This window comes from Chelonia mydas, chromosome 16, assembly GCF_015237465.2.
Source record: "Chelonia mydas isolate rCheMyd1 chromosome 16, rCheMyd1.pri.v2, whole genome shotgun sequence".
NCBI classification, from domain to species: domain Eukaryota; kingdom Metazoa; phylum Chordata; order Testudines; family Cheloniidae; genus Chelonia; species Chelonia mydas.
Window position 1 is genome coordinate 6,753,863 of NC_057857.1, and position 26,296 is coordinate 6,780,158.

The window sequence follows — 26,296 nt, forward strand, 5'->3', positions numbered from 1 at the left end:
GTGCTAATGATCTTTGTCACTTGCCGCCTTGTCCCAGCAGTCTGCTGAGAAAGTACAGTGCTCTCTGCCCCATGCTGCAGTTGTAGCTGTATCCCCAGATATGTTTCTTAGAGCACATCTACTCTAATGAGAGGGTAACGCTGCTTCTGGTCCGAGGAGAATTCTGGCCAAGAGGCCACTTTTCAAAATTGTTTAAGCCATTTGCATTTAAAACTCGTTTTCTTTCCTTATTTGGCATAAGACATATGTGCTCTTGTCTGGGTTCAGTGCTTATGTTTGGCTATCTCTCTCTCTCTCTCTCTGTCTCTCTCTCTCACTTCAGTGGCATTGGAACACAGTTGTCTGAGGAAGACAAGCCAGAGAGTTCGGCTGCTGAGGGGTTTGATTTGGCTGGGTCTTCTGTTTTTGTGAAGCCTGCCACTGGCCTGCCTCAGGGACCAGTTAAAGAAACCTTGGAAAGTGCTTTGATTGCCCTGGATTCAGAAAAGTAAGAACTGGCCTCCAAGGCTCTCCAGTGCCCCCCAGGTTCATTGGGCTGGAACAAACCAGGATTTAGTCTGTTTGGGCTTTGAGGCCCGCTTGAACAGGGAGTGTTTCTATTCAGATGGGTCATTCTCCACTGAGGATTGTGGGTTCTGCAGCACAGCTTCTGCTGCATCCATCATGCTGATGGATTTGCTAGTGGGGATTAGTCTGCCTTCCCACAGACGGTACTACCAAGGTTGACCTACCAGGGATCCCCATTCACACTCTTAGCACACCGACAAGAGTGAACCCCAAAATCAGGAGCTCCCTCTGTCTGGCTCCTTGAAGCCTGCTGCCTACTTGACATTCCGGGAAACCTGGAGTCCTCCAAGAACAAGGTAACAGCTGCTGTTTAGCAGCCCTGATAGAGGTCTGTTGAGCAGCTGAACCCAGTGGAACGTTTACACGAGAGGTATCACTGAAGGAGTCGAGGGGAGGAAATGCTGCTTCCTGCCTCTAACGCCTCGCTCTGTGCACACAGCCATGTGATGCTGGTCACACGGTGCTCGAGTGGGTGTGGTAAAAAGCCAAGCGCTTGCCGTAGCTGCATTCTCTTGCCTTCAGTGAGGCACATCCACTGGGTGAACCCAAGGGCTCTGTCTAGTGGGCTCGGGGATAGGGCTGTCCATGGTATGTCTGAAGCGGGTTGGTAGAGAGTGGTAGAAAGGTGCCCTTCAAGGAGAGCCGATGCACCTGGTACTTCCTGATATTCCTTAGGAACAGACTTCTGGCATGAACCGATGGCAGTGAGGAGAGGACAGAGCTCTTGGGACTTTTCTTTAAGAGTAAATAATAAGCCTATTTCCTCTCTGCTACAGACCGAAGAAGTTACGGTTCCATCCGAAGCAGCTGTACTTCTCTGCCAGGCAAGGGGAACTGCAGAAGGTCCTGCTTATGTTGGGTAAGTGGATCCTTCCCAGAAGGTTGCTAGTTTGGCAGTACTCCAGCTCCTGCAAGTCAATTGCCACCGTCCAGTTCCCTACTTTGCATTCCCTGTTGGCCCACGTGGGAGGGTGTTGGAAGCTAAAATCAGTTTTGCCAATAAGTTATCACTGACAGTTGTTTCTCCTCTCTCTCTCTCATATGTGGACCCACTGCCAACTTGCATCTGAATATGGACAAAGTTTTATACAGATGCCCATCCTTAACTGCCCTCAAACACCCTCCGTGTAATTTTCCAAACTGGCAAAATTTGCGTAACCTCAAAATGAGTGTGGGGGGTGTGTTTACAAGCGGTATGGAAGGTGTTTTAAATTTAGGACCCTCAGTGAGTTTGCAGAGAATGAAAGATTCTCAGTGTACAAAGCTTTATTATTAGAGTGCTTAATAAACTTCAACTGGAGGATAATTTTGAGATTCTGATGTTGCTTTTATCACTGATCACATGGGAATATTTGCTCTTTTTGTTTTGGTTGCAGGACACTGTTGAGTAATTTTTTCTGTTGATCATTTTAGCTCCTCTCCAGTGTTTTGCAATACATGTTTGCAAATACTTTCAGTCTTTTCTTTTCACAAACACCTTTGTCCTTTTGGCAAATACCGACTGCGTTGCCTGAGTCCTTGGTAGTAGTGAAAATCGATTCTGGTATTTTGTTTAACTACGACTTCATCCTACATACCATATTGTCGTGCCCAGCCATCATTGCCTGGCCATCATCATCATCTGTCAGTTTCTGCACAGCTGGGCCAGATCTTCACCTGGTGTTAATTGGAGTAGCTTTATTGACTTCAGTGGAGCCCAGTGTTTACAGAGGCAGAAGAGGAGTGCTAGTGATCCATCAAGGACTTGCTGGTGGTCCAAAGAGAGCAAGCTGGTCACAGGGCTTCTCCCTGTCTGCAGTGGTTAAAGTACTATCCTGGTACTTGGGAAACCTGGGCTCAATTCTCTGCTCTGCCACAGACTTCTTTTGTGACCTTGGGCAAGGCACTTGGTTGCTCTGTGCCTCAGTTTCCCATCTGTAAAGTGGAGATAATAGCACTGCCCTACCTCACAGAAGATAAATATGTTAGAGACCATGAAGTGCTTTGAGATCTACTGATGAAAAGCACTATAAAGAGTTAGGTGATGGTGGTATTATTATGATTGTAAGAGAAGCTACAGATAGATTAAATTATTTCCCTGTTACTTCTCCATGTCAACAATTGGTGTTGCAGCCATCGGGATGTTAGAGAATTGTGAATGAGAAGGGAGGTGGCATGCAGGATAGCAAATGGGAAGCGAGGCATCCATGAGACCGTCTCTGTGTTAAAAGGTAGTTCACATCACATCTGAGAACTGCCTGGTCTACAAAAATAGTCACTCTTGGGTTTCATTGGTTTAGCACTTGGTGGTAGCAATGATGTAACAACAATTTAATTTAAGATCCCAAATTTGAGATTGGTGGCAGTTCGCTGGTGGTGGTTCTGCTGATCTCTGTATCCCAGCTGGAAGAGTCTCTGTTTGTTTTTCAGTGGATGGGATTGACCCCAACTTCAAAATGGAGCACCAGAATAAGAGAACCCCTCTCCACGCTGCTGCAGAGTCCGGGCACGTGGACATCTGCCACATGCTGATTCAGGTTCATCTCCATTTATATTCTTCAAATCAAGAGGCTTCTCTCTATGCCATGTCCTCCTACCCCCCATGGCTGAAAAATATTTGGGAATTAACCTACTGAGCCTTTCCCTTCCACTGTAACCCCTTAAATCTCAGGATTTCCTGTCCGTCCGCCCCTCCCCTCCCCTGAATGTAGGCTCAGTGCTTCCATTGCAAATCAAAGGCACTGTAAATAATAGTGCATTCTTCTTCTGGTCTGTTGAGTGTGAGCTGATGAGATACGGGCACTACTAAGTTTGTATAAAGGGAGACACCTGGTTAACGCGAAGAACTGGAGTACAAAAAATGTTTTGTATTGGACCCCTCTTAAATGAATGGTTTTAAAAGAATGGGCTTTTTAAACTTGCACGACGGTAAAGCACAAGGAACAGGCCCATGTTTTCAAAGTGACTGGTGGTCTTGGGTGCCCACTTCGAGAGACTTCGAAGGGGCTTGCTTTGCAGAAAGTGCTGAGCCTCCTGTGCTCTGAAAATGAAGCTCCTGGAAGGTGTCTCAAGTTGAGCACCCAAAAATAGAAGCATGCAAAATCAGTGATGACTGTTGAAAATATGCACCTTAACCCTGCTCCTTTTGTCCAGGCGAGTTGTCCTGTTTGAAGTCAGTGGAAGTACTTGTGTGAATAAGGCCTTGCAATGAATCACAGGAATAAAATCTGTTAGAAGAATAATTCTGTCAAAGGGATGACCATGTCAGGAGGATGGAGCATAGGGACAAGTCCAGCATCTCATGCGTTTCCTATTGCAAGGCTGTTGCGACAACACAATACTGGGGCAGTAACATCCCCTGCTCCCCTAACCTGAAACACCCCTTCCATAGTGCGAATTGGGCGTTTTAGATCTTTAAAAGCAATAAAATCAAAGGGGTCTGTTGAAGGGCAGCTGGAAGCAATCGGCCCCCTTTACGTGCATAGGTGAATCTGAGTCAGCCTGTTATTGCTGTAGATAGGCCTTCTCTTAACAACAACAACAACATCACAGGATTGTGCCTGCCTCTGAATGGTAGAGTTTGGGTTTGTTTGTTTGTTGCTTGTTTTGAAGCAGTTTGTGTGTTATTGGGCAAAACATAGGGAATAAATTGGCCAAATGCATTGCACAGTAGCATTCTGATAACAAATAAAGGTAGGATTTTCCCAAGCAACTCCGCATTGGCCTAACTCCGCTATAATGGAAGTCAATGGAAATTTTACTGTTGACTTAAGTGGGAGCGGGCATCCCAATGGTGAGTGCTTTGGAAAACCCTATCCTTGCTATTGGTGACGAGGTCGTTCCAGAACAACTTGTGATGATAGGAAGGGGACAACTGTTTGTTTCCTCATCCCCATGGAGTTGGTGGGCCCTTGGGAATAGAGAACTGCTCTTTGGATTTAGAGGATATAGAGATTTTTGAGGCATCGTACAGATGATCAGAGACCCGCTATGAATTCTACAGCGGCACAGAATGAGGTAATAACAGTGACCATCTAACTCCAGATGTGCATTCCTTTGTGCTCCCAGTTACTGAATATGGAAGAGAGCAAATAATGTGATTCTCGGAAAGAGATCAGTTTTGACTCTCCCTCTTCCCCATCACTTTTCTTTATGTGGGTGAATCGTTCTCTCAATCTGTATTCCCACACCCTTCCGTTGTTAAACAGTAGCTGTTTTAATGGCTCTTGTGTTTGCCTTGGCCATTTAACAGGCTGGTGCGAACATAGACACCTGCTCGGAGGACCAGAGGACCCCGCTGATGGAGGCAGCGGAGAATAACCATCTGGATGCTGTGAAGTACCTTATCAAGGCTGGCGCATTGGTAGATCCCAAGGTAGCCATTGATTCCTTGTTTCCTCTTGAATGGATGGTCAGGCTTTCCTTCCCTTTCTTGAAGGGTTTGAGTCTGGATGCAAGTTCCCAGCTAGAGGGGAATTGGGCCTGTATCATTTGGGTCAGGGCTGGCTGGTGGTAATAATTTTTTTAAATTATTTAACACCTAGATTGCAAGCTCTTTGGGGCAAGGACTGTCTCTTACTACCTAAGTGTACGATGGGGATCTGCTCCATGTTTGGGGCCTCTGGATGGTACTGTAATAAAAATAATGAGTAGCAATAATAGTTGGTTCTGAATTCCATGGGCACAAAGAGAGTTCTGATCTTTAACCTCTGGTTTTGTGCTCCATTAACTCAGCACTAGGCTTTTTGGGGCAATTTTTTAAACAGGCCTCTAATTAGGTGCCTACAAATCAATTGAAGGGGAAAGAGAGAGAATTTAGCTGTCCAAGTACCTGATTGTGTAGCAGTTTGCAAGCACAAAACTGCAGTGGCAAAATCAGAGGCTGTCTTTAAAATACAGCCCTTTAATTTAAACAAATACAATAAAAGCATGGCTGGCTAGTTGCCCGTAACATGCTCTGCTTGTTTCAACCCTCTTGTAAAATACATGGATGGATTATTAGTGTCGTAAATCAGATGCCATTTGGAGGGCAGGAGCCCTGCTTGCCACAAACTTCATATAGTTACCACCTGCTCACTTCAGCTCGCTGCCTGGGATATTGCTAAGGAACGGAGCAGTATGGTGATGATGCTTTGCCCACTGAGGAGCTGGCCTGTGTCTGTGGGATTATCCTGCTTGCAGGCTACAAGAGGCCAAATGCAGTCTGTCATTGGGCCTTTGACAATTTCCCTGGCAACTTTCTCCAACGTGTGGGGGCACGTGCAGGTTCAAACTAGCAGGAGCCAGGGGCATCCCCAAGCAATTGCCAAATGCCTGTCGTGTGATTTTAATAATGGCACAGTGCAAAGAGATTTTTTTAATAAAGGTAAAGGGAAAAAAAAAGCCCTTATCCTAACCAGCAAAAGTAAATTAGAACTGTTACAACCTGGGATCGTTATTGAAATTCAATAATTCCTGAAGTTTATTGCCTTAATTAGTTTCCTGTACAATATTAGTCATGTTTGAAAATAGCAGCCTTGCAACATCAACTGGGGTTCTTTTGCAGAGAGACAGAAATGCTAACTGCTGCTTCTCTGCCCTCCCCTCGCTGAAAGAGAGGGATTGTCAAGCAAGAAAGGGGCAACTAATGACCAAGGGCATTCCTGGGTCCCCCTGCGAACTGCTGCTGTTCCTGTCAGAGGGACATCCTGGTCCCATTGAAGTCAGTGGGAGTTTAATATTAACTGTGCCTGCTCTCACACAGGTGTATTGAGAGACTACAATTACCTCTTGTTAATCTTAGCAGGAAGGTGCCGCTGTTAGCCAGTGTCATACATAGCTACAAGCCTTTTGTGCCTATGCTGACTGTGAACCAGATTCCCAGCATGCTTTTCACTTATGTCAAGGTTGCAGTGAACTTTGTGCAATCCCTGTTCTTTGTATGTGCGGAACCTGTCAGAAGTAAGATGTACCAATGAGTATTAACACTGTGCTCATGGACACTTGTGTATAGGGGCTTGTGGGACACTTTAGAGAGAGTAAAAACATCCTCTTTGCCCTGAGGAGTTTCACAATGTAAACTGTCTAAAACCTCACCTCCCCCATAAGAATGGCCATACTGGGTCAGACCAAAGGTCCATCTAGCCCAGTATCCTGTCTTCCGACAGTGGTCAGTGCCAGGTGTCCCAGAGGGAATGAACAGGTAATCCTCAAGTGATCCATCCCCTGTCGCCCATTTCCAGTTTCTGACAAACAGAGGCTAGGGATGCCATCCCTGCCCATCCTGGCTAATAGCCCTTGATGGACCTCTCCTCCATGAATGTATCTAGTTCTTTTTTGAACCCTGTTATAGTCTTGGCCTTCACAACATCCAATCCAGTTAAACATCCCCATCCAATTAAATCGCTCCCCCTCCAGGCATTGTCTGTGAGGCACCTGTGCTCTCTGAATTGGATACCTATTTGGGAGGGTGTCCTCACTCTTGTGGGCCAAAGAGGTGCTCCTATGTTGAAGTGTGTTGCTTTTTGTGGGTTTAATGTGGAAGGGATGATGTGGTTCAAATTGGGGGAGGGATGGTTGCTTTTGGTTTTTCATTTATTTTCAGCCCCTTGGGGCTTGCTCTGGATTAAGTTTGTGTGAGGTAAAAGTTTGGGTTCTCCAGAGCACATCTGGTTTCTGATTTTATGCTGTGGGCCTCTCCCCTCCCACCATCACTTACACCCCAGCCCTTCAGCCTTTCCGTCCTGTAGAAGACCCTGTACTCAAAAGACCCCAAAGGGGGTTTTGCTTTCAAAACTTTATCTGAGTTTCTCCTCAGCGTTTCCAGACCCTCTTTCAGGCCTTGTCTCTGGGGGGGGCCCCTGTGGTGTGGTTCCAGTGTAGAGGTGCCGGGGCAAGCCCCCTGTGTGGACATATTGCACTGGTGGGAGAAGTGGCTTGTACAGAGCAGCTGCATTGGTCTAGCAACTGGGGATACAAAAACCCAAGTGTCAGCAAAGCCTTAAGTTTCTGGTTGAGATTGTCTCTCCCGGGGGGGATGCCCTGCTGTCGCAGCCTGTGCTGAAGCTCTGCCTATGTAATGGAGAGAATTCTCCCCCACACTTCCTGCCCCTCTGGCTCCAGTGGGGGAGCAATAGGGGACAGCTGTATGGGAGAGGGTGGGGGGAAGAAAGCCACCGTCAGCAGAGGGAGGGGGGAGCTGCAGACAGCCAGCTCTGCAATCTCTGCAAAGCTCTCAGGGGAGCCTTTTCATCCAAGGCCCTTCTCTTCCTCCCAGCCCCTACCTGTGCTCCCTAGTGCTGGCTTGTCAGGGCTTCGTTTAACACCCTACTGGGGGGGTGGGAGGGCTGGCTGTGGCTGCCATTCCTCTCTCCTGACATCCACAGCAGGAGGGGCCAGGGGGCTCTCCCAGGCCTGTGCTCTGACCACAAGCCTGTCTCTTTCTGACATACCCCAGTGCGGCTGTTGTGACACAACAGTGTCCGACGCTGCGGAGGGTGGGAGATGATTTTCCTTGAGTTGTTCTATGATTCTGTTGCTCAGGATGCTGAGGGCTCCACGTGTCTGCACTTGGCTGCCAAGAAAGGGCATTACGAAGTAGTTCAGTACCTTCTCTCCAACGGGCAGATGGACGTCAACTGCCAGGTAAGGCCCTTCTGCGAGGTGCTTTCCGCAGCTCAGGAACCGCAGTCTGTCTCTGCAGTCTCAGCAGCGCTCCGCATGGTTACTCAGACGCTGCTGGGCTGGGCTGGAGAAGCAGACGTGCTTAGCTAATGGGGCCATGATCCATGAATAATCCGATCCTCCCTTTCCAGCCTTCAGGGCCACCACAGAGAGACCCTCCTTCTCTGCCTCCCTTCCACACACATCGGGCAGCCCGGCCCACTTGCCAGCAGTCAGCTGTGCTCTGTTCTGCCTGCAACTCTGCTTTCGATTCCCTGCTTCCTCCAGGCCTCTGCTGATCCTGGGGCCTTTATCTCAAGGGTCCATTAATAGAGCCTCAATCTGCCCCTGCGGGCACGTCCCACAACCCCACCTCCCAGCAATGGGACCAGAGAGGAAGCTGAGCTGGGGCCCGTTTGAGCTCTCCTGGAAAGGGTGGGGGGCAGCCGGCAGCTAAGCCATTTTCAATAGGACATCCAGCCATAAGGAGTGCGGCAACACTGCCTTCCCCAGCCTTCTTCCCGGCCCGTTCTGGGCTGCTCATTGGGCCCTATATAAATGACTGGCAGCTCCCCTGGGGTCTTGGCAGTCAACCCAATTCAGATGCAGGTTTGGGCTCTGATGCTACAATCTTATCTGCACAGATGGGCCCTTTCTCCCCCACCCCCGGAGACCCATTTGCAGTCTGTAGTGCGACGCCTGGATGCAGGAGTGGGGCGGATGGGTTTGAATCACACTATGCTGTGCGGGAATGACAACAGGGTTTTCTCCACAACCATTTAAATTCATGTGGTGGCGTGAGACAAAGTGGTCAGTAGCTTCCTTTGAGAGGTGCCGCCTGACGTGGCTGCAGCCCACTGATCCAGTGGAAATCAAGACAGGCGCTGCTTTGTCCACACTGTGTGTGTCTCATGCTCTCCTCTCCCCTCCCCAGGACGACGGAGGCTGGACGCCTATGATCTGGGCCACCGAATACAAGCACGTTGAGCTGGTGAAGCTATTGCTCTCCAAGGGGTCGGACATTAATATTCGAGACAACGTAAGACTTACCGGAGTTGGGGTTTTTAGTACATAAATGACTATCTTTATTTAAGAGCTCCCCAAACCAGAAACGCCAAGCCCCTCGGAAAGCACGGTAGGGAGCAGTGGGTTTGATAGCCAGTCTGACATGGGAGGAAGTAGCTGGTGAGAATTTGCGGCGTGAGCAGCCGCATCGCTTGCAGTTTAGGTAGGTCCTTGCAGGACAGTCTGCTAACCTTCAACTCCCAAGTATTTCCCACGACAGTATTTAAAAATCACGTCCATCGTGCCTGTGCCCAGTCATGTCCGCAGGGTGGGGCCCGCACAGAGTACCGCAGGTTTCGTGCCCCAGAGATCTTCCACTCTGGAGACGTGACTTGCAGAAGTGCTGAGCAGCTCTCGCACCAAGTGAAGGTAATCGGAGCTGCAGGTGCTAAGCACCTCTGAGGATCAGGCCTTCAGAGCCTAATTCTGCAAACACTTCCTTATGTGAGAAGTTGCAGATGGGACTGCTTGCCTGAGGGAGGGCCGGTCACCCGAAACCACGTTCTTTGATGGGAAAGATAAAACATGGGGCAGTGATTAGGGAGCATGGGCGGGGATGATTGGGGAGGAGGGAGAAGGCAGTGTCCAGTCCTCCATCTAGGAGATGGGTCAGATCTGCCACCGCTCCTTTTATTGATTGATTGATTGATTGCAACATCTTTCCCATTTTCCCACTCTGCCTCTGAGAAACTCCTGTGAGTCCAGTGGATGTAAGAAGCTAGTTCCTCTTGGTCTCCCCCAGTGCTTCTCTCTGTGTCTTCCAGATGCTGTCAGGGATAGATAGAGGTGCATGTAACTCACTGCGCTCAGAATGGCTCAGACTGTTCACTAGTAGCTGTCTTCCCTGGCCCAAAAGCCCTTCCTCTTTAGGAGCCTCTGTTTCTTGGGTAACCGAGTACTTTCCAGGCAGGTCCTGCTCTGACAAAGAAAAAGAGAAAGAGTCATAGGTGGGTGGGGGCTTTCCAGATTGTTGCAGTTGACTTGATGGCCATAATACTGGTTCTGAACAAAACGGTTTCGTGTCTGATCCATCACAAAAGCTGCCAGCTACCAATCCCTTGGATCGCACATTAATCTGACAGTACAAATCCAATCATGCCATCCATCACACATGTATGAGATCCCCATTAATTTGTCCAGAGTTCCAGCATCTACTCATTGTAGGTCATTAAGGGCCAGCTCCTGCCATCGTTCCTCACACTGAGTAGCACCTTACTCCTCGAATAGCCCCATTGATTTTAATCAGCGTGAATAAGAATGGGAGGAGCTGTAAATTGCGCTGTTCTCTCTGTCGCCTGATTCGCAGTGTGTGGAGTGGTATCCTCGCTGGATTAAATTAATCTTCAGAATGATACTTGGGATTGGCTGCTGGGGAGCAGAAGCCATGTCAAAAATGTTCCCCCCCACCTCGCCCTCAGGCATCTGTTTGTAACTCAGATCTTCCCGTTAATAGAGATTAAGTTGCAGAGACTTATGTATGCATTTTTTTGCCATCTGTGAAAGATCCCCTGTTATAATCATCATCACTATTATGTCGTCACAATCAGCCTTTCTTGTGCTTGTCATGCTGAAGGATTCCAAGGTGTACTACAAATTACACAGTAATAGGATCATCACTTAAAACATCTAAATCAGCAAGATTAGGGTTCCCTTCTTTCTAGTGCTCTAGTGAGAGACTGGTACATGGTGCATTTAAGAGATGCCTGAAATCAGTTTGCTCTCCCTGTGCCTGGCGTCTTGCTTTTCAGACCTTTGTACCCTACAGCTTGTGCTCTGCTTGTTCCCCCGGGCTCGCTGTCTTTGATATTGTAGAGTCAGGAGATGGTCTAGTTTTGCTACAGGTCTGGTTTGGATGGTTCAGCTCCTAGCCCTTCCCTGGGGCTCGTTTGCATCTGTCATATCTCCCTGTGGATCGATCCAGATCGTCCTGTGGTTTAGAGACAAATGACTCGTCTGTACAGACGAAGAGAGCAAGGCAGGAGTTTAGCTGTAGCCTCGCCATCTCCAGTGAGCACGGAGGCGGCTGTGCTGAGAACTCCCTGCCTGCCTGTTGCAGGGTTGTGCTCTCTGAGTGAGAGAGACTCCAATAAAGGAGAAGGCCGGCCATGTGTTAAATGCCATAGCTACAGAGCTAAGGACAGTGGAGTCCCAAAGTGGTGGGATCTTAGTGCACTAAACAGCCTCTCCTGTGTTTTCCCCTCCAGGAGGAGAATATTTGTTTGCACTGGGCAGCTTTTTCTGGCTGTGTTGACATAGCGGAGATATTGCTGGCTGCTAAGTGCGATTTACATGCAGTAAATATTCATGGAGACTCGCCACTGCACATCGCAGCCAGAGAGAACCGCTATGAGTGTGTTGTGTAAGTACGGCTCCTGCCACCCCCGCTTTCCTTTGTTACTTTGTTCACTTCTCATTTGGACACTGGCTTGCAAGTGAAGGAGTGCTATGAAATGCCTTTGCTTTTGAACACGAAACAAAATAGGATGAAGAGCCTGATTCTACATTGCTTTGCACCCGAGCAAAGTGGGGGAGAAATACATGGGGCTGATCCTCATTAACACCAAGACCCCTTTGCACCACTCTGGCAGTGGAAAGGGGCCGTAAATGACACACATTAAAATTGCATCCACTGTAAGGCTCCTTTTCACTGCCAGAGTGGTGTAAAGGGGCCTTTGAGTAAATGAGAACCGGGCCCTAGTGACCTGATTCAGTAGCACATGCACGGCTGTAAATGACTACGCGAAGCACAAGGCAGTGGAGAAGCAGGCTGAGTTTTTGTAAGCATGCGAGTGGAGCTTGTGACGGTTCCTAGCACCATTTATAGGGACATGGGATGCAGGGCCACTCCATTTGCAGAGCAGTCAATTGGAGGTCCTGAATGCTTTCCCTGTGTTACAATGCATGCAGCAATCCCAGTTAGTGAGCGAGAGCTCCGTCTAGAGGGTGAAATTCACCCCTGTACAAAGAACTAGCTCAAGGCCTCTGCCCCTTTTTAAAGTTCCATTTATGTCCTCAAAATATGGCTTCAATTGGACTTCAGTGGTGCCGAGGCCCCTAGTTTCGTGTCCATTTGTAACTAGGCTGGTTATGAGCAAACTCCCTTTTTGTGCCTGATGTAAGGCGGGATTTGGACGCAGCACTCTAGAATTGGCCGGCTGATGTGCCAATCTGTTGCTCTACCCAGCTTCCAAATTAACCCCCACCTTTAGAAAGTGTTGTTCAATGAACCAGCTTTGTAAAAAGGGAATCGAGGTGGTTACTTTCTATACTGGTGGAACCTGTTCTGATTCATCATTCTCGAGAGAGTGGTCCTGCTAATGCGACCTTAAGCAGTGGCTGCAGAATGCCATTTGACTCTTCTGCCTCTGGTAAGTTCTTTCTGGGTGGGTTATCTATTGTTGTTGCTGTTTTGCAGCCTCTTTCTCTCCCATGGCTCGGATGTCAGCTTGAAGAACAAGGAAGGTGAGACTCCACTCCAGTGCTCGAGCCTCAACTCTCAGGTCTGGGTGGCTCTGCAGATGAACAAGACAATCCGAGAATCATCTACTGACAAACCTGCCCAGATAGAGAAGACGGTGAGCAGGTGAGAGTCCAGCTAGCCTCTGTAGTGACTGTCAAGTGCAAGCTCTCTGGGTTGAGGATGAGGCCCTGATTTGGGAAGGCACTTAGCTTTTAAGCTTGTGCTGAATCAGGGCTGGTATTTATGAATGTATCATCCATATGGAATGATCCAACAGGAAGTAATAATTTATACGTCCAGTTGGAAAAACGGATTCAGAATGAAACCGAGTTCCTTTCAACCTTAAATATTCAGAGATCAAATTCTGCTCAGGATGCCGCTCAAGCTGCACTTGTTGATTTTGTAATCACCAGATTGTTTTGGGGAGTGGAGGATGGTATCTTTGTTGCATAAAGCAATTGTTTTCTTCCCTATCTTTCCCCTGCTGTGACAGAGACATTGCCCGGGGTTACGAGAGGATCCCAATTCCATGCATCAATTCAGTGGACAGCGAGCCTTGCCCCACCAACTACAAATACGTTTCTCAGAACTGTGTGACCTCCCCAATGAACATTGATAGAAACATCACTCATTTGCAGGTTAGATGGGCCAGGTACATACGTGCGTGGGTGGCTGGGTGGGCCTCTCCTGACGTGGTACGGAATATTGTTAGAGAGGTTGCTGTGTGCTGATCAGAGAGCCAGCTGGAGTGTGCACTGCAGAGATGTGTTCCTATAGGAAGAGGTGTTTGTGCGTGTGTCCGTCCGTCTCTCTAGGGGGACGCAGTGATAAGAGCAAACGTGGTTGAGCAGCTTGATTGTGTGCTTGTATTCCAGTTACACACTTGCCTCCTCCACCTTGTTGGTATAGATCTTTTTGCAATAGAAGAACGGAAATTCCTCCCACTGCTCCTTGGAACTGAGAAAACATTTTGTTCCATGGAAATTTGAAAGTCAAGCCTCAGAGGCGCTGTGATGATGTATGTGTGAGTTTTAAGATGAGAGAGAAAACCCACGATCCTTTCCATTTTGTCAGAATTGAAAACCCTATGGCATTTTCAGTAAGAACTGGGGTGTTTAACCCCAGTGTGCTGGCAAAATTCCAGCTTAGGCATTTGGACTCTGCCTCCCTAAATTCCCCCAGCTGTTTCTCTTGAATGTAGGATTCTTCATCCCTTCCTTTCTTAAACTGCTGCTAACTGCACATGACATCCCACTCTGGAGATAGCTGCATTTCATGGTTCTGATGTAGCCCTTACACTCCTCTGAGGTGTAGTGAGGCTTTAATTAGTCAATGTTTGTAGATCCTCCGATGACAGCAACCGTAGATGAGCAAAGTAATATTTTGCAATAGTAATAATCCATGCTGTTGATTGTGTTGTTCTGTGTAATATCCATGAAGGCTGTGTGTTCTGGTGCCATAGTTATGAGCCCTGTAGAATATCCTAGAGAGACAATCAGGCATTCATGGCTTCCCAGGCTTGATTCTTGCAACTCATTGTATCCAGGGATGAAGCCACATGCCCTGAAAAACCTCCAATTGGTACAGAATTCAGTAGCCCATCTACTTAGCAGTACAAGCTGCCAGGAACACATTGCCCCAGTGCTCCACTCGCTATACTGTCTCCCCAGTGAACTGGCATCCAGTTCAAGGCTTGTGTCTCTGATATTCAGAGCCCTCCAGTCGACTGGCCCTACCTACTTGAGAAATCACCGTGCCTTCTGTGACCCTGACTCCCCATGACAGCTGCTTTCCGCTGTCCCACAGTGACCCTGCCAGCTGGTGGGTTGGGTCATGAGCGCCGGAGAGAGAACTTTCACAGGAGCTGGAGCTACACTGGAATTCACTCCTGCGCGAGAGAAAAATGGACACAGGATCACCCCCTGTCCGAACTAACTGCAAAATTCCTTTCTGTGATCTAGCTTCCCCTCAGTAATGTCACCCACAAAAATGAGCAAACAAAAAGTCCTGTGAAACCAGTGAAGCTGATTGTGCTATTGTCTGATGAGAGAGAGAGGGAGGGAATTGTGCCTATTTTTTAGATACTTGGGAGGCCCCCATATACTTGGTGTTTGGGAGAGGATGGGGTATATCAATAGTGAAGTTGGTAGCGGTTTCCTTTACAGCCCATTTAACCAATTTGGTCTTTCTTTTGCACTTGTGTGAGAATTGGATCTGCTCTTGTTTCTCCCTTCCAGTACTGTGTGTGCATCGATGACTGCTCCTCCAGCAACTGCATGTGTGGCCAACTCAGTATGCGCTGCTGGTATGACAAGGTGAGGACTTGGAACTTCATGTTTGGCTTGGCTGATATTCACGTATTATAACCCTTCATTTTAAAAACTTCTTAACATTTTCTAAATTCCAGTATATAAAATACTGAAGACTGTAATCTTGGCTTCAGTGTGTACATGGCAAAAGACGCAATAAATCTGAAACTTGCGTTACTTCTATACCAGTGGAGCCATTAATTATAGACACTGTATATCACGTGGGTAACAATCCGCGCCCAGGATGCAAGCCCCATGGAAGACTGTAGTGTGAGCTGTTTGGTCTTTAAGTGTTTCTGTAATTTATAAATGAGGGGAAGGGACTAGGGATGTTTTATTTTTCCTTTATTTACTCTGATCCACCTCCTGTGAAGGCTGAGTGGAGGCAGTTTAATTACAGGGTTGTTAGGTGGCTTCTCTAGTGTTTTGTGTATATATGCTTAAATCCTCCAGGGAGGCTTGGAGGTTAATCCTTGGGCAGGTTCCACTAAGATCCCACGTTCCCTGAATCTCTGCAGGCTTCTCCCTTGGGAATTTTGGTATCTCCTGGCTTTTGCCAGGTGTCCCTTTTAACTGAGCTTTAACAGGCTTCACAGTCCGAGGTGACTTCACTGCTTGTATCCTTTGAGCATTTATGTCCAAATTTCTTACATGTGGTGCACTATCTGCCACCGTCTCATCTCCATGTAACTGGAGGGTACTTAGAGGGGCTTCTTATGGGAAGAAAGGGGGTCCAGTGACACGAGTGCTGGCCTCAGAGTCCGGAGACCTGGGTTCTAGTCCAGGCTGTACCACAGATTCTCTCTTCCCCAGTTGCAAAATGTGGCTAAAGATGCATGCACACTTCTGTAAAGCACTTTGAGATCTGCAGCTGAATAGCACTGCATGCAAAGTACTGTTTTTTGTTTATTGCCTGTCCTCTGTTTCTGATAATGGTGCAGAGCTCCCTCAGACTTTGGGGAAGTTTGGATAGGGATATATGTTGTCATCTGAGTCAACTCTAGAAGATGGATGGGAACCGGTGTATGAGCTCTAGATTGGTTTAAACTTTGGGGAAATTCAGCTCTGGATTGGAGCTTTCCAGCTTTATTTCCAGTTGCAAAAGAATACAGGAATACACAATTAATCCAGTCCTGATCTCATGTCTCTTCTCCAGGATGGCCGACTCCTGCCTGAATTCAACATGTCTGAGCCACCTCTGATCTTTGAGTGTAACCACGCTTGCTCATGTTGGCGAAACTGCCGGAATCGGGTAGTGCAGAATGGGCTCAGGTGAGAGAGAAGGCTCCTGATTTGGATCATTATTTTAAAAGGAATAAAGCTCCCTGCCTATCTACTCTAGTCTGTCTGTAAAAGGAAAGATTCCCAAAGATGAGGGAGAAATGGGGCAGCTATATCATCATCGAAAGAGGTAAACCAGAGCCAAGCCTCTGGATCCTGCTAGTGAGCATGAAACAACAGCAGGGTTGTGAGATCAGCTGGGAAGACCACCTTGACACTGGCCTAGACACTTGGATCCTCTGTGTTCTTTAGTCAACCCAAACGTACAATTTATTAGTTGCTTCTGTTGTTGTTTTTTCTTTTTTTTTTTAAGTAAGTGGTCGCTTCACTGGCAGTTCAGATGCGGCTTTCAGGGTAAGGTCTTTGGGGAAAATAGAATAATAATAAGGAAAGAAACATAGCCATTTATATCAAAATTATAGGTTAGCTGTTTATATCAGAAGTGTAGGCCAAAGCTTACGGACCTGGGTTCCTAAAGTTCCTATGTAACTGATCTGATCTATTTGTTTCCAGAGATGCTCAGCACCCATTGACTTAGTGCTGTCAGTCACACTGTTTGTATTGTGTTGCTGAAGTATGGATGTAAGCCTTTAACTTTAGGGACCCCATTTGGTAACGTTGGCGGTCTCCTTTAAAACAGGGGAAGGGATGTTATGGAGAACGGACTCTAGGTTAAACTGATGTTGTCGGTGATTTGGTTTGGTTTTATTTTGTAAGGAACTGATTGCAAGTGTTTTAACTTTGAAATTTTGATGAAAATTTTAAATTTATTAAAGAAAAAAACCCCACTCAGGAGACTTTCCTGATGAAATTCTTGGCCGCGCTTTCTCGTTTTTTTTTCCTGGTCGGCACAACGTGTTTGTTCATTTAGGAGTTGTGCAAATAGGTTTGTCACTATTGTGCCCTGTTTGTTAAAGTCTTGCTAAGGGAGGCAGGGTGGCTCTGTAAGCTGATGCTGAAGTTGAGTGATAAGACCCTGAGGAGCCTGTGATAAGGTCAGATATTTCCCAGAGCTCTGTGGTCCTCCCTGGAGGAATCAGGGATAACTCCTGGCTTTTGATCTGCAAAGAGGCTGCTTAGTAATGATGCCTGGGTGCTTCCTCTTCATTCTCAGTGTTTCCCTTATCAAATCTGCTCCAAATTAATGTTACATGTCAGAGCGCATGTTTCCCTCTGGCAGGCCTACCAGCTCTGCCTGGTGTCTGAAAAGCAAGCGATATTCCCTGCGCTTCCCGCATCATCCCAGCGTCCGGAATCCAAAACTCAGCTGCCTGTTTTACTGGTGATGAATGAGGCAAAGCAGAATGCGGCTTCCTCAGGCCTGAGGCACGGTGTGACCACATTTTCTGAAGCTGCTAGTGCCAAGGAAAGCCTGTCTGCCTTGGGTTGTGCTCCTGGTACTGTCTGCCCAGGGTATGAAGTGCCATGGAGGGAGAGGGATCATTTAATATAATGCGATGTAAAGGGGATATCAAAAGAAGCAATGGGGTGAATTTAAGAAAAGGAAAAAATAGGGGAGCATCAGGATTTTCCCCCCCAACAATGGAGTCTGTGCAAGTGGCGTTAGGCTCCCGCAGGGGATCAGCATTCCTGGAGAATGTTAAGTATAAGATGCTCCTATGAAATATTCCAGCAGTGGCTGGGCAATGCAGTGGAGGACCTAACGGGTCTTTTCTGAGTCTAGTTGTATAGGCTGTATATAGGGGCCAGGAAACCCAGCAAGTTTCAAGTTACAGAGTTTACTTCCTAGCTTTCAGCTAGTGGCTTAGGTAGGAATGAGTGGGACCTGCCAAATTTCCAGCTCTCGGCAGAGGGAAGGAATATCTGTGTAGTGATCCAGGCCGTTCTTGGTACTGCTCCATCTCCATCCCCTCCTTTGCAGCACACTAGCCACAGTCACGCTACCATGGGCTCCTGCCGACTTCTCCTCAAACTTCTCCTCCTTCCATTGTGTGGATGGGGAACGTGCAGGAGGGAAGAGAAGCTGGTAGCTGACGTTTATATCCCATGTGTAAATCCCCAGAGGTTTAAGGGGGGATAGTACCATGGAGAGCACCGAGTCCCATAGTGCCCCCATCCCCAGGCACCGAGCCCACTCCCCATGGAGTGTGATAAAGGGGGTTCTGCAGGATGAGGATAAAGGAGAGCTGCCACATAGTCGCTGCTTCCCCCTCTTGCTGTGCCACCAGCCAGTTTGCACCTGGTTTTCCTTCCTTCCTTTCGCATTAACAGAGGGAGCAGATCCTGGGGTGCAAGGAACTGGGGTCACATGGTGACAAAATTAGAAATTGTCTCTTGCAATTAATGTTTTCTGATTAAATTTGCAATTTCTGTGTGACGCTCCCCTCCCCAAAGAGCGGATGCCTTTCTGCAGAGCGCCTCCTCTGATGCCATTAATGGGACCCCTTTTCTTGTCTTTCAGGGTTCGATTGCAGCTTTATCGAACGCAAAAGATGGGCTGGGGCGTGCGGTCGATGCAGGACATCCCCTTGGGAACGTTCGTGTGCGAGTAAGTTCGTCGGCTTAGAGTAGCTCACAAAGAAAGCATCAGCTCGTGAATTCTGATGGTGTGTTGGGCAATTGGCATCATGCACCCAAATTAGAATGCTCCTTATTGAAGGGAGAGGTGCATGCAGAAAGAAATTGCTTCATACAGAGCCATCTAGCCTAAGTATATAAGAACGGCCATACTGGGTCAGACCAAAGGTCCATCTAGCCCAGTATCCTGTCTTCCGACAGTGGCCAATGCAGGTGCTTCAGAGGGAATGGACAGAACAGGTAATCATCAAGTGATCCATCCCCGAAGTGGACATTCCCTAAGCAGTAAGAACATATTTCAAGCTTTCCCCCATTCTGCTGGAGTTTACGGTTCAATAAGCCACCCTGCCTTAGTGACCTCCATGCGTCACCTTGGAATGAGAGTAGTCTCATAAATTCCACATTATGGCCCTAATTCAGCAAAGCACACAAGCATGTGCTTAAATCCATTTGACAGCAGTGAAATTTAAACATGTGCTTAAGTGCTGTCCAGAACAGGAATGCTTTCCTGAATCGGGGCTTTTGCCTTTGTCACAGTGACTGCTGTATTGATAGATATGCCTGAGAGACGTTGGTTTAAGCTCTGAAAGCTTTGATTGTGTAGCCCAAACGAGCAGTGATATGGAAAATGCAAGGCGGTGGTAGAAGTAATCCATTTAATTTGTATTGGAGATGGGCTCAAACTGCAAAATTCACGTCTGGAACATCCCAAAGTCTGAGGGGTCGGAGGTGCATCGATATCTCTGGAGCCCGTGCTTTGGGGTAGGCCAGTCTCTAGTCAGTGTGATACAATTAAGGGTTTTCTCCAGTACCGAAGTTCTGGTTTGGACCCTGACTCCGCAGGGCACTTAAGTGGATGTTTAAAGTTAAACATGTGACGTGCTTGGCTGAATCAGGGCCTAAGAAAGAAAATGATTGCTATAATTTATGTATGGTTACCAAAAATACATTCCTGTTTGAACCAGTGATTTATTAGGCTTTAGCGTGGTGGTGATTCTTCATAGTGATTTTTGGAAAATGACCCATTCAGCTTTGTTCTGAGCAAGGCCAGGCTCCTGTTCTTCCCATGAAAGGAGGATCTCTGTTTCTTAACAGTATGTCATGGATGCCTCACGGTATTTTGGGATGGGGCAGGGAATTAATTGTAAAGGTATTACCTCTGAGAAATCTGAGCCTGCAAAGTCTGAATAGTAGCAGAAATATAACTAAATAAATTCAGCAGTAGTTTGGTAAAGTTGTCCTGCACCTGCCTTGCTGCAAAAGCTCATTAGAAGCTCTAATGGCCTTGAGGGTGCTTTCATGTTTCAGGCCCAAAGCCAAACCCTGCCTGGGTTGTTCCTGAGATCCATCTTCCAGCTGGGCTGGAGAACAGGGCTTTCTGCCCAGATGGAACATTCAAAGTCCAGAGCTAAACTTGTGCCAGAGATCAACTGGTTCCAGTAAGAAGGAGGGGAAAGCATCAACTCTTCACAAATAAAGGGTTCCTTCCTGTCACGGCCACGGTGCTCCCTCCAGGTGGCATCAGGGTGTCGGTAGATGGGCCAAAAGTTCATCGGGGTGTCCTGACTTGTGGCTGCACACAGCCGGTCGGCAGGGATCCTCAGTCTCTGTTTGGGGTGCACACTACTAGTCTATGATGCCGGCATCTCATGGTCTGGCGGCTGAGCAATGAAACAGTCTATGGCCTCATCCTCCTGGCTGGGGCAAATAGCCAAAGTCTAGGGCTTAGGCCTTCTGCATCTGGGCTGAGCATCTACACAGTCTTTGACCCGCAGCCTCCTGGCTGGGGCAGGCAACCACAGTCTGGGGCTCTGGCCCTTTGGGCAGGACAAGCAAGCTGTCTATAGCCCGCAACCTCCTGGCTGGGGCAGGCAACAACCACATAGTCTTGGGGTCAGGCCCCTTTGGGGGTCTGGGCTGAGCGACCAGCAGTCACTGGCTCAGGTGTCTTGGCCTAAAGTTTTGTATTTGGCCATTTGCAGAGTATAAGGTGGGATGGGGGACCCAGGCACAGCCTGCTCCACTGCGTCCCAGCCCAGAGCCCTGACAGTGGCAGGTGATCCCACTACAGGGTCAGGAGGGAAACGGGGTTGCTACCTCGCATCCCGGAAGCACAACCAGACCAAAGTCTTGTTTTCCTGGGCTACTTCCTACCAGTTTCTGCTGGTGCCGCTCCATCACTGCCGGGCTCTGGTTCGCGGTTGGGCGACCCTCCCTCCGGTCTCTCCCCGGGGTCTTCCGGGCAGTGTGTTGATTGGTCCTGGACCTTGCTGAGGGCTCGGCTCTCTGCTTGGGACGTCTGCCTCCTTCCATGGTCTGGCACAATTGAGCTCAGGGCCCTACTTTTATACTTCCTAACCCGCCCCTGCACTTCCTGCGAGGGGGCCGTGAGGGGATTAGCTGTGCCACCCAAGGGAAGTTAATCCCTCTGCACTGGAGGGAAGCCACTCTGCCTCACTACACTAGAGTAAATGCACAAGTTATTTGAGGAATAGCTGATTAGAGAAGTGTAATTTTAAACAGGAGAAGGCATGAATGCCAGAAAATTTAAAATTAAGGTAAAGGTGTAATAAAAATGGTCAGACATGTAACATTTCTGGGACTGCAGAGTTGAGTGAAGATACCACAAGCCACTTTAGGTCATCTTATCCCTATCCACGACTCATGGCACCCTTTCACCTGTCACACTGTAACTCTTTTCCATTACAAAAAAGAACCACATACTAACCAACTCTGAATGAATACGTAACATGCCTGCACTATGTGCCTCCAATATAACCATAGGTCAGTCTTCAGCTCACCCTCCTTTGGTGAGCCAGCCACACTAAGCTTATTACCTTTAACCATCTATATGCAGTGCATGGAATTGCGCCTCCCTCACCTTGTTCCCATAAGGAAAGAAACCCCAGTGTTCACACACCTTAAGGTTTGTCTACAGGGAGAAATTGACTGGAGTAGCTATTGCAGAATAACCTATTCCACAATAGCTACTTCAGAATAGCTCCCCTTGTGGACATTCTGTTCCAGGGTAAAAATCACTATTCCAGCATAGTTAGTGTGCTTTCAGAGCAGAGTAATTATTCTGGAATAGAAATTACTTTTATTCCAGAATAGAGTGGACACACAGGGAGCTCTCTGATCTGGAATAGCTGTTGTGGAATTGCTTAGTCTTTGATAGCTATTTCAGTCTGTTCCCCATGCAGACAAGTCCTTGCTGTGCAAAATGCCCTTCTTATACACCTAGAATTCACAGATCCCTTCTCCTCAATAGTCTGGAGCAGATTTTAACTGATGGTCTTCCACCTCCCGTTCACGATCACTCAAGCTACCTTGATTGCAAAACATCCCCCTGGCAAAACACAGCAATGGCTTGCATGGGAAGCATTTAGCTGTCTTCAAATGCAGTTTGTCAGCTGGAAACAAGAAGAGCTAGACAAGCCAGCTCTTCCCCAGTTACCATAGACCACAGGCTGAGAACCACATAGACCATTGCACCATAGACCACAGGCTGAGAACGGTTGCTACATACGTCTCCACTACAGAAACCTCCGGTTCCTGCTGCCATGTCTACATTATATGTAGGTCCTTGGAACTATATTCTGCCTAGTGAAATGTAGGTCATAGGCCCCTCCACATACATACAGTCAGTTAACCCATGCCCACTCTTCAAAGATGGCTCCACAATGCCAGAATCACTCCTTCTCTGAAGCAGGTGCTCATGTTACCAGCTCCATGTGCAACTAGCTCTCCAGGGAGAATTGATTTGAATCTACAGCGTATCGTTTCCTTGCTAATAATGTCTCTGTTAATTTCAGAATGTTCACATGTGGTTATAATAGCTTTTAAAGAGGTTGTTCAGGTTGGTGGGACACAGGGACAGAGCTAAGGGGGCTGGTGATTCCATTTCCATACCTCATATGTTTTGTGATTTGACCCCCATCCCGCCATAGAAACAACCTGTGCCAAGCAGAATTTTTACCCCAAAAAGGGAGAAGAGCCAGAGACTCCATCGGGTCTTGACTTTGCTATTGATTTTTATATGGAATGTGCTCAGATACCTAAGTGACGGACACCATATAAGCCCTTAAGATATAGATAGATAGATAAGTGCTACTGAATAACAGAATAACATGCGAATCTTTCCACTGACTTCTGATCTGGGAAATCAGTCGGACTATATGCATGAGTAAGTACTGCTGAAAGCGAAGAGGGGTTGCAGAATTGGGCCCTAAAGGAACATAAAAGCTACATCTCAACTTCCGTTTTAACTAATGTTTTGGTCTCAGAATTGCTTATCAAAAGGAGTGTCACAAAATAAAATGCTTTTCCGTGTGCCATTTTTCAGCTGCTTTTGAGCTGCCTTCGGTTTTGGCTACTGTGTGACACTAAAGCAGTTTTGCTCCATCCATAATCCCCTATTGCTCTAGGTTACTAATGATTTTGTGGTTTCCAGTAATGCTGCAGCCACACAGGAGTGGTTAATAGATACCAAGATGCACTGAAGGCAAGATGATAGGTTTCCACGTGCAGTCGGCATCCTAGCCTGATATAGCAATTCTGTGCCAGACTGCTCGAGGTCAGGAACTGCATCTGAACGCCCTTTCTGTTATGGAATGTTTGGCTGTTCTCAGGGTTAATGTTTCAGGCTTTCATCTCCAGGGCCCTCGGGTCAGATGCTAACATCACAAGGGTAGATGCACATAGTTAATGTTGGGAAAGTGCGTGGAAGCTGAAAGTGCTGTTACGAGTGTTAGGACTCAGATAAAGTCATACTCCTGATTTGCAGGTGGTAGGAGGCCCAATTACTTAAAGGGACATTATCAGGTTAACGTACTGTCGACTTCTAGGGGATGGTAAGACAAGGCTTTAAATAAGTAGCTTCTATGATCAACAATATTTCCATTTTTTTTTGCACATTCCAAAGCAAACAGTTTTGCATTGGTATGTAAACATCCTCTTACGGTGTGTGCAACCCAAGTGTTGCAATACTGGACATGAGAACCAGAAAGTCAGTGGACACTAAACAAAAGCAAAACTAACTAGTCTGTTGTTACTGGACAGCTGAGAGAACTGCAAAAGGAAACAGCTTGGATGGGGAAAAGTATATCCTTTTTTAAAATTCACATTTAATGTTCAAAAGTATTAGCAGTAACTTGAGTAAAGGAATTTTGTTTTTTATTTTAAAGATGTGGGGTCAAATTCTCAGCTAGTGTCAGTCAGCATCCCTCCACTGGCTTTGATGGACCTATGCTGATTGACACTAGCTGATTTGTCACTTTCACTCTTTACTTTGTACACGAGAGGCAAGGTGTTAAAATCCAAGCTAGCATCTGCACAAGCATCTCATTGCTGCATTTCCCATTCATCCGTCAGGTACGTCGGAGAGCTGATTTCCGATTCAGAGGCAGACGTACGTGAAGAGGACTCCTACCTCTTTGACCTTGACAACAAGGTAGGGTGTTCAAGGAACTCCCTGGCAAAACAAAAGCCAGCGTTTGCTACTCTAAAGAGCTAAAAGAAAATGTGTCCCCATCTTGATGGGCAGAGCAGTCCGAGAGCTTGGGAGAGGAAAAGCACTTCTCACCTCACGGTAACCGAAATCTATTCACAGCTAAGTAAAGCGTGGACTGCATGGCTCAGGGGATTGGTAATAGGGTACAAAGCCTGACTGAGTTAGGTCAGCAGTTTGAATGCAGCTCAGGTCGATAGTCATTGCAAGTTAGTCCCATCTGATGGCTGTGTGAATTAAATTGGTTGTCTCGGTCTGATTTCTAATGTCCAAGTACCTCTGTAGCAAAGCCCACCCTCCCAGCTCGTACTAACCAGCACCCATGTTGGCAGCCTTATTAAAGAGATCACCAATTAATGAGCTGATAGACTGAAATACCAGTTCACCGGTAAAGGACCTTTCAGGTTCGACTTCTGGTACCCTGGCAGGGCAGTGTGGGGAAGCTTGCGCTGCTGGGTGTGCTGCTTCTGGTCCGAGAAGGACTGGTGTCCCTCGAGCCATCAGCTTGTTCCTTTCTCAGGGGCTTTAAACTCACTTTTAAAAGTCTGAGTGAAAGCTTTATGTGAAACTGTCCTTGGCAAGAGCAAACGTGCAGCAAGGTGATGCTGGTGACTGCAGGAGAATGGGGGGAACTTTCTGTGGGGAGCTGCAAACCAGCTTCCATCCTGCTTCCATATTGGTTTGGTGGTTAGAGATGTGAAAAGAGGCTTTGTCTTTAAGAAGGGGAGGGGCCTCTCCAACCACTAAAGAAGGATCCAGTGAGGAGTCTTGTAGCCGATGCTCTGAAATCAGAAAAGTAGAAGGACCAACCTCTCTGGTAAACGTCACTTAAATGCCCAGGGTCAATCTGTTCATCTAAGGGTTAGCTAGTAGGCAGCATCCTGCATCCTCCTCCTCCTCCAAAGACTAACCAGGCCATCATCTCCACATTGCGCCTGCTCTCCATCAGCCTAGATTGAGGCATTTCAACGTGGCTGCCAACCCCCATCTGTCCTGTGTTTCTTCAGCATGCTCTGCTAATGAGGCTGACTGGGCCTAGGATTGAAAATACACTGTAGGCAATAGGCAGATTGGTAAGCGATAGATCAGAAACCCATCATTCATCCTGGCTTCCCTTTTGGGTAAATAACTAAGAAACGATGCTGGCACCAGGGAATTGCCGGGAGTTCCATAAAGGGAAATTATGCTAATTTCTCATGGTATTATGGGAGTCTGACCTCTTCTCCCACCGTTCTCCTGGGCTCCCAGATGGCCTTTCAGAATCTCCCAGGAGCCATTGCTTCAGGAAGCTGTGTTAGGAACTCTGGAATAAAGGTGCTCAGTGGCCCGTACAACTGCACCAACACTGAACAGTGCAGAGATGCACTTGAAACACCATAGCTAGTGTGGGCATGCCATGCCATTGGCACTCAGGCCAGACCTGCGCTACAGACTGCTGCCATCAAAGCTGTGCAGAGGTGTGATTCCTGACCCACATCGCTGTGCAAGCAGAAGCCCAGTGGAGACGTAGTTCTGCTGGCAAGCCTGCTTTTACCGGCACAGCTTGTTTTGCTTGTGGGACAAAGCACGGCTTTGCCGGTCTAGCTGCATCTGTGCCGGGAGTCCTTTGCTGGTATAGCATACTGGTATCCCCTATGCTGATAAAGCCCTCCTAGTGTCCATAGCTTTACACCAGTGCTGCCCAATTTAATTCTCTCGCGCAGAGAAGACCTGAAAGATTTATGCATAAACTTGGGAGCATCCCAAATATTTGCCTTGGCAGAGCTCTTACATACAGACGTGACTGTAAGGAGGTCACTGAAGCTACCAGGCCAAGACCATGTAACCGCTTATATCGGAAGATTTTGTCTCTGGAGTGATCACAGTATTTATCCGGCTGCCAGTACAGACCATTCCTAATGTAGCGTGTGCCAGTCGTCCCCTTCCCATGAGGATCCAGCTCTGGCA

The 26,296-nt window shown here is 47.5% G+C and overlaps 1 protein-coding gene across 14 annotated transcripts in view; it reads left to right on the forward strand.

Moving 5' to 3' along the window:
* Positions 1-26,296, forward strand: part of EHMT1 (euchromatic histone lysine methyltransferase 1) — a 167,701-nt gene that overhangs the window by 127,416 nt on the left and 13,989 nt on the right. For 12 of the 14 annotated variants that reach the window (XM_037879299.2, XM_037879303.2, XM_037879304.2 and 9 more), the window contains 13 exons: positions 323-487; positions 1,344-1,426; positions 2,977-3,083; positions 4,799-4,921; positions 8,068-8,169; positions 9,122-9,226; positions 11,457-11,611; positions 12,668-12,835; positions 13,206-13,350; positions 14,950-15,027; positions 16,178-16,293; positions 18,725-18,811; positions 24,214-24,292. In XM_037879299.2, the coding sequence (XP_037735227.1) occupies positions 323-487; positions 1,344-1,426; positions 2,977-3,083; positions 4,799-4,921; positions 8,068-8,169; positions 9,122-9,226; positions 11,457-11,611; positions 12,668-12,835; positions 13,206-13,350; positions 14,950-15,027; positions 16,178-16,293; positions 18,725-18,811; positions 24,214-24,292 (1,513 nt within the window). Of the gene's footprint in view, positions 1-322; positions 488-1,343; positions 1,427-2,976; positions 3,084-4,798; positions 4,922-6,091; positions 6,248-8,067; positions 8,170-9,121; positions 9,227-11,456; positions 11,612-12,667; positions 12,836-13,205; positions 13,351-14,949; positions 15,028-16,177; positions 16,294-18,724; positions 18,812-24,213; positions 24,293-26,296 lie in introns of those variants that run through there. The other 2 variants (XM_037879306.2, XR_005222440.2) reach the window with 2 other exon arrangements.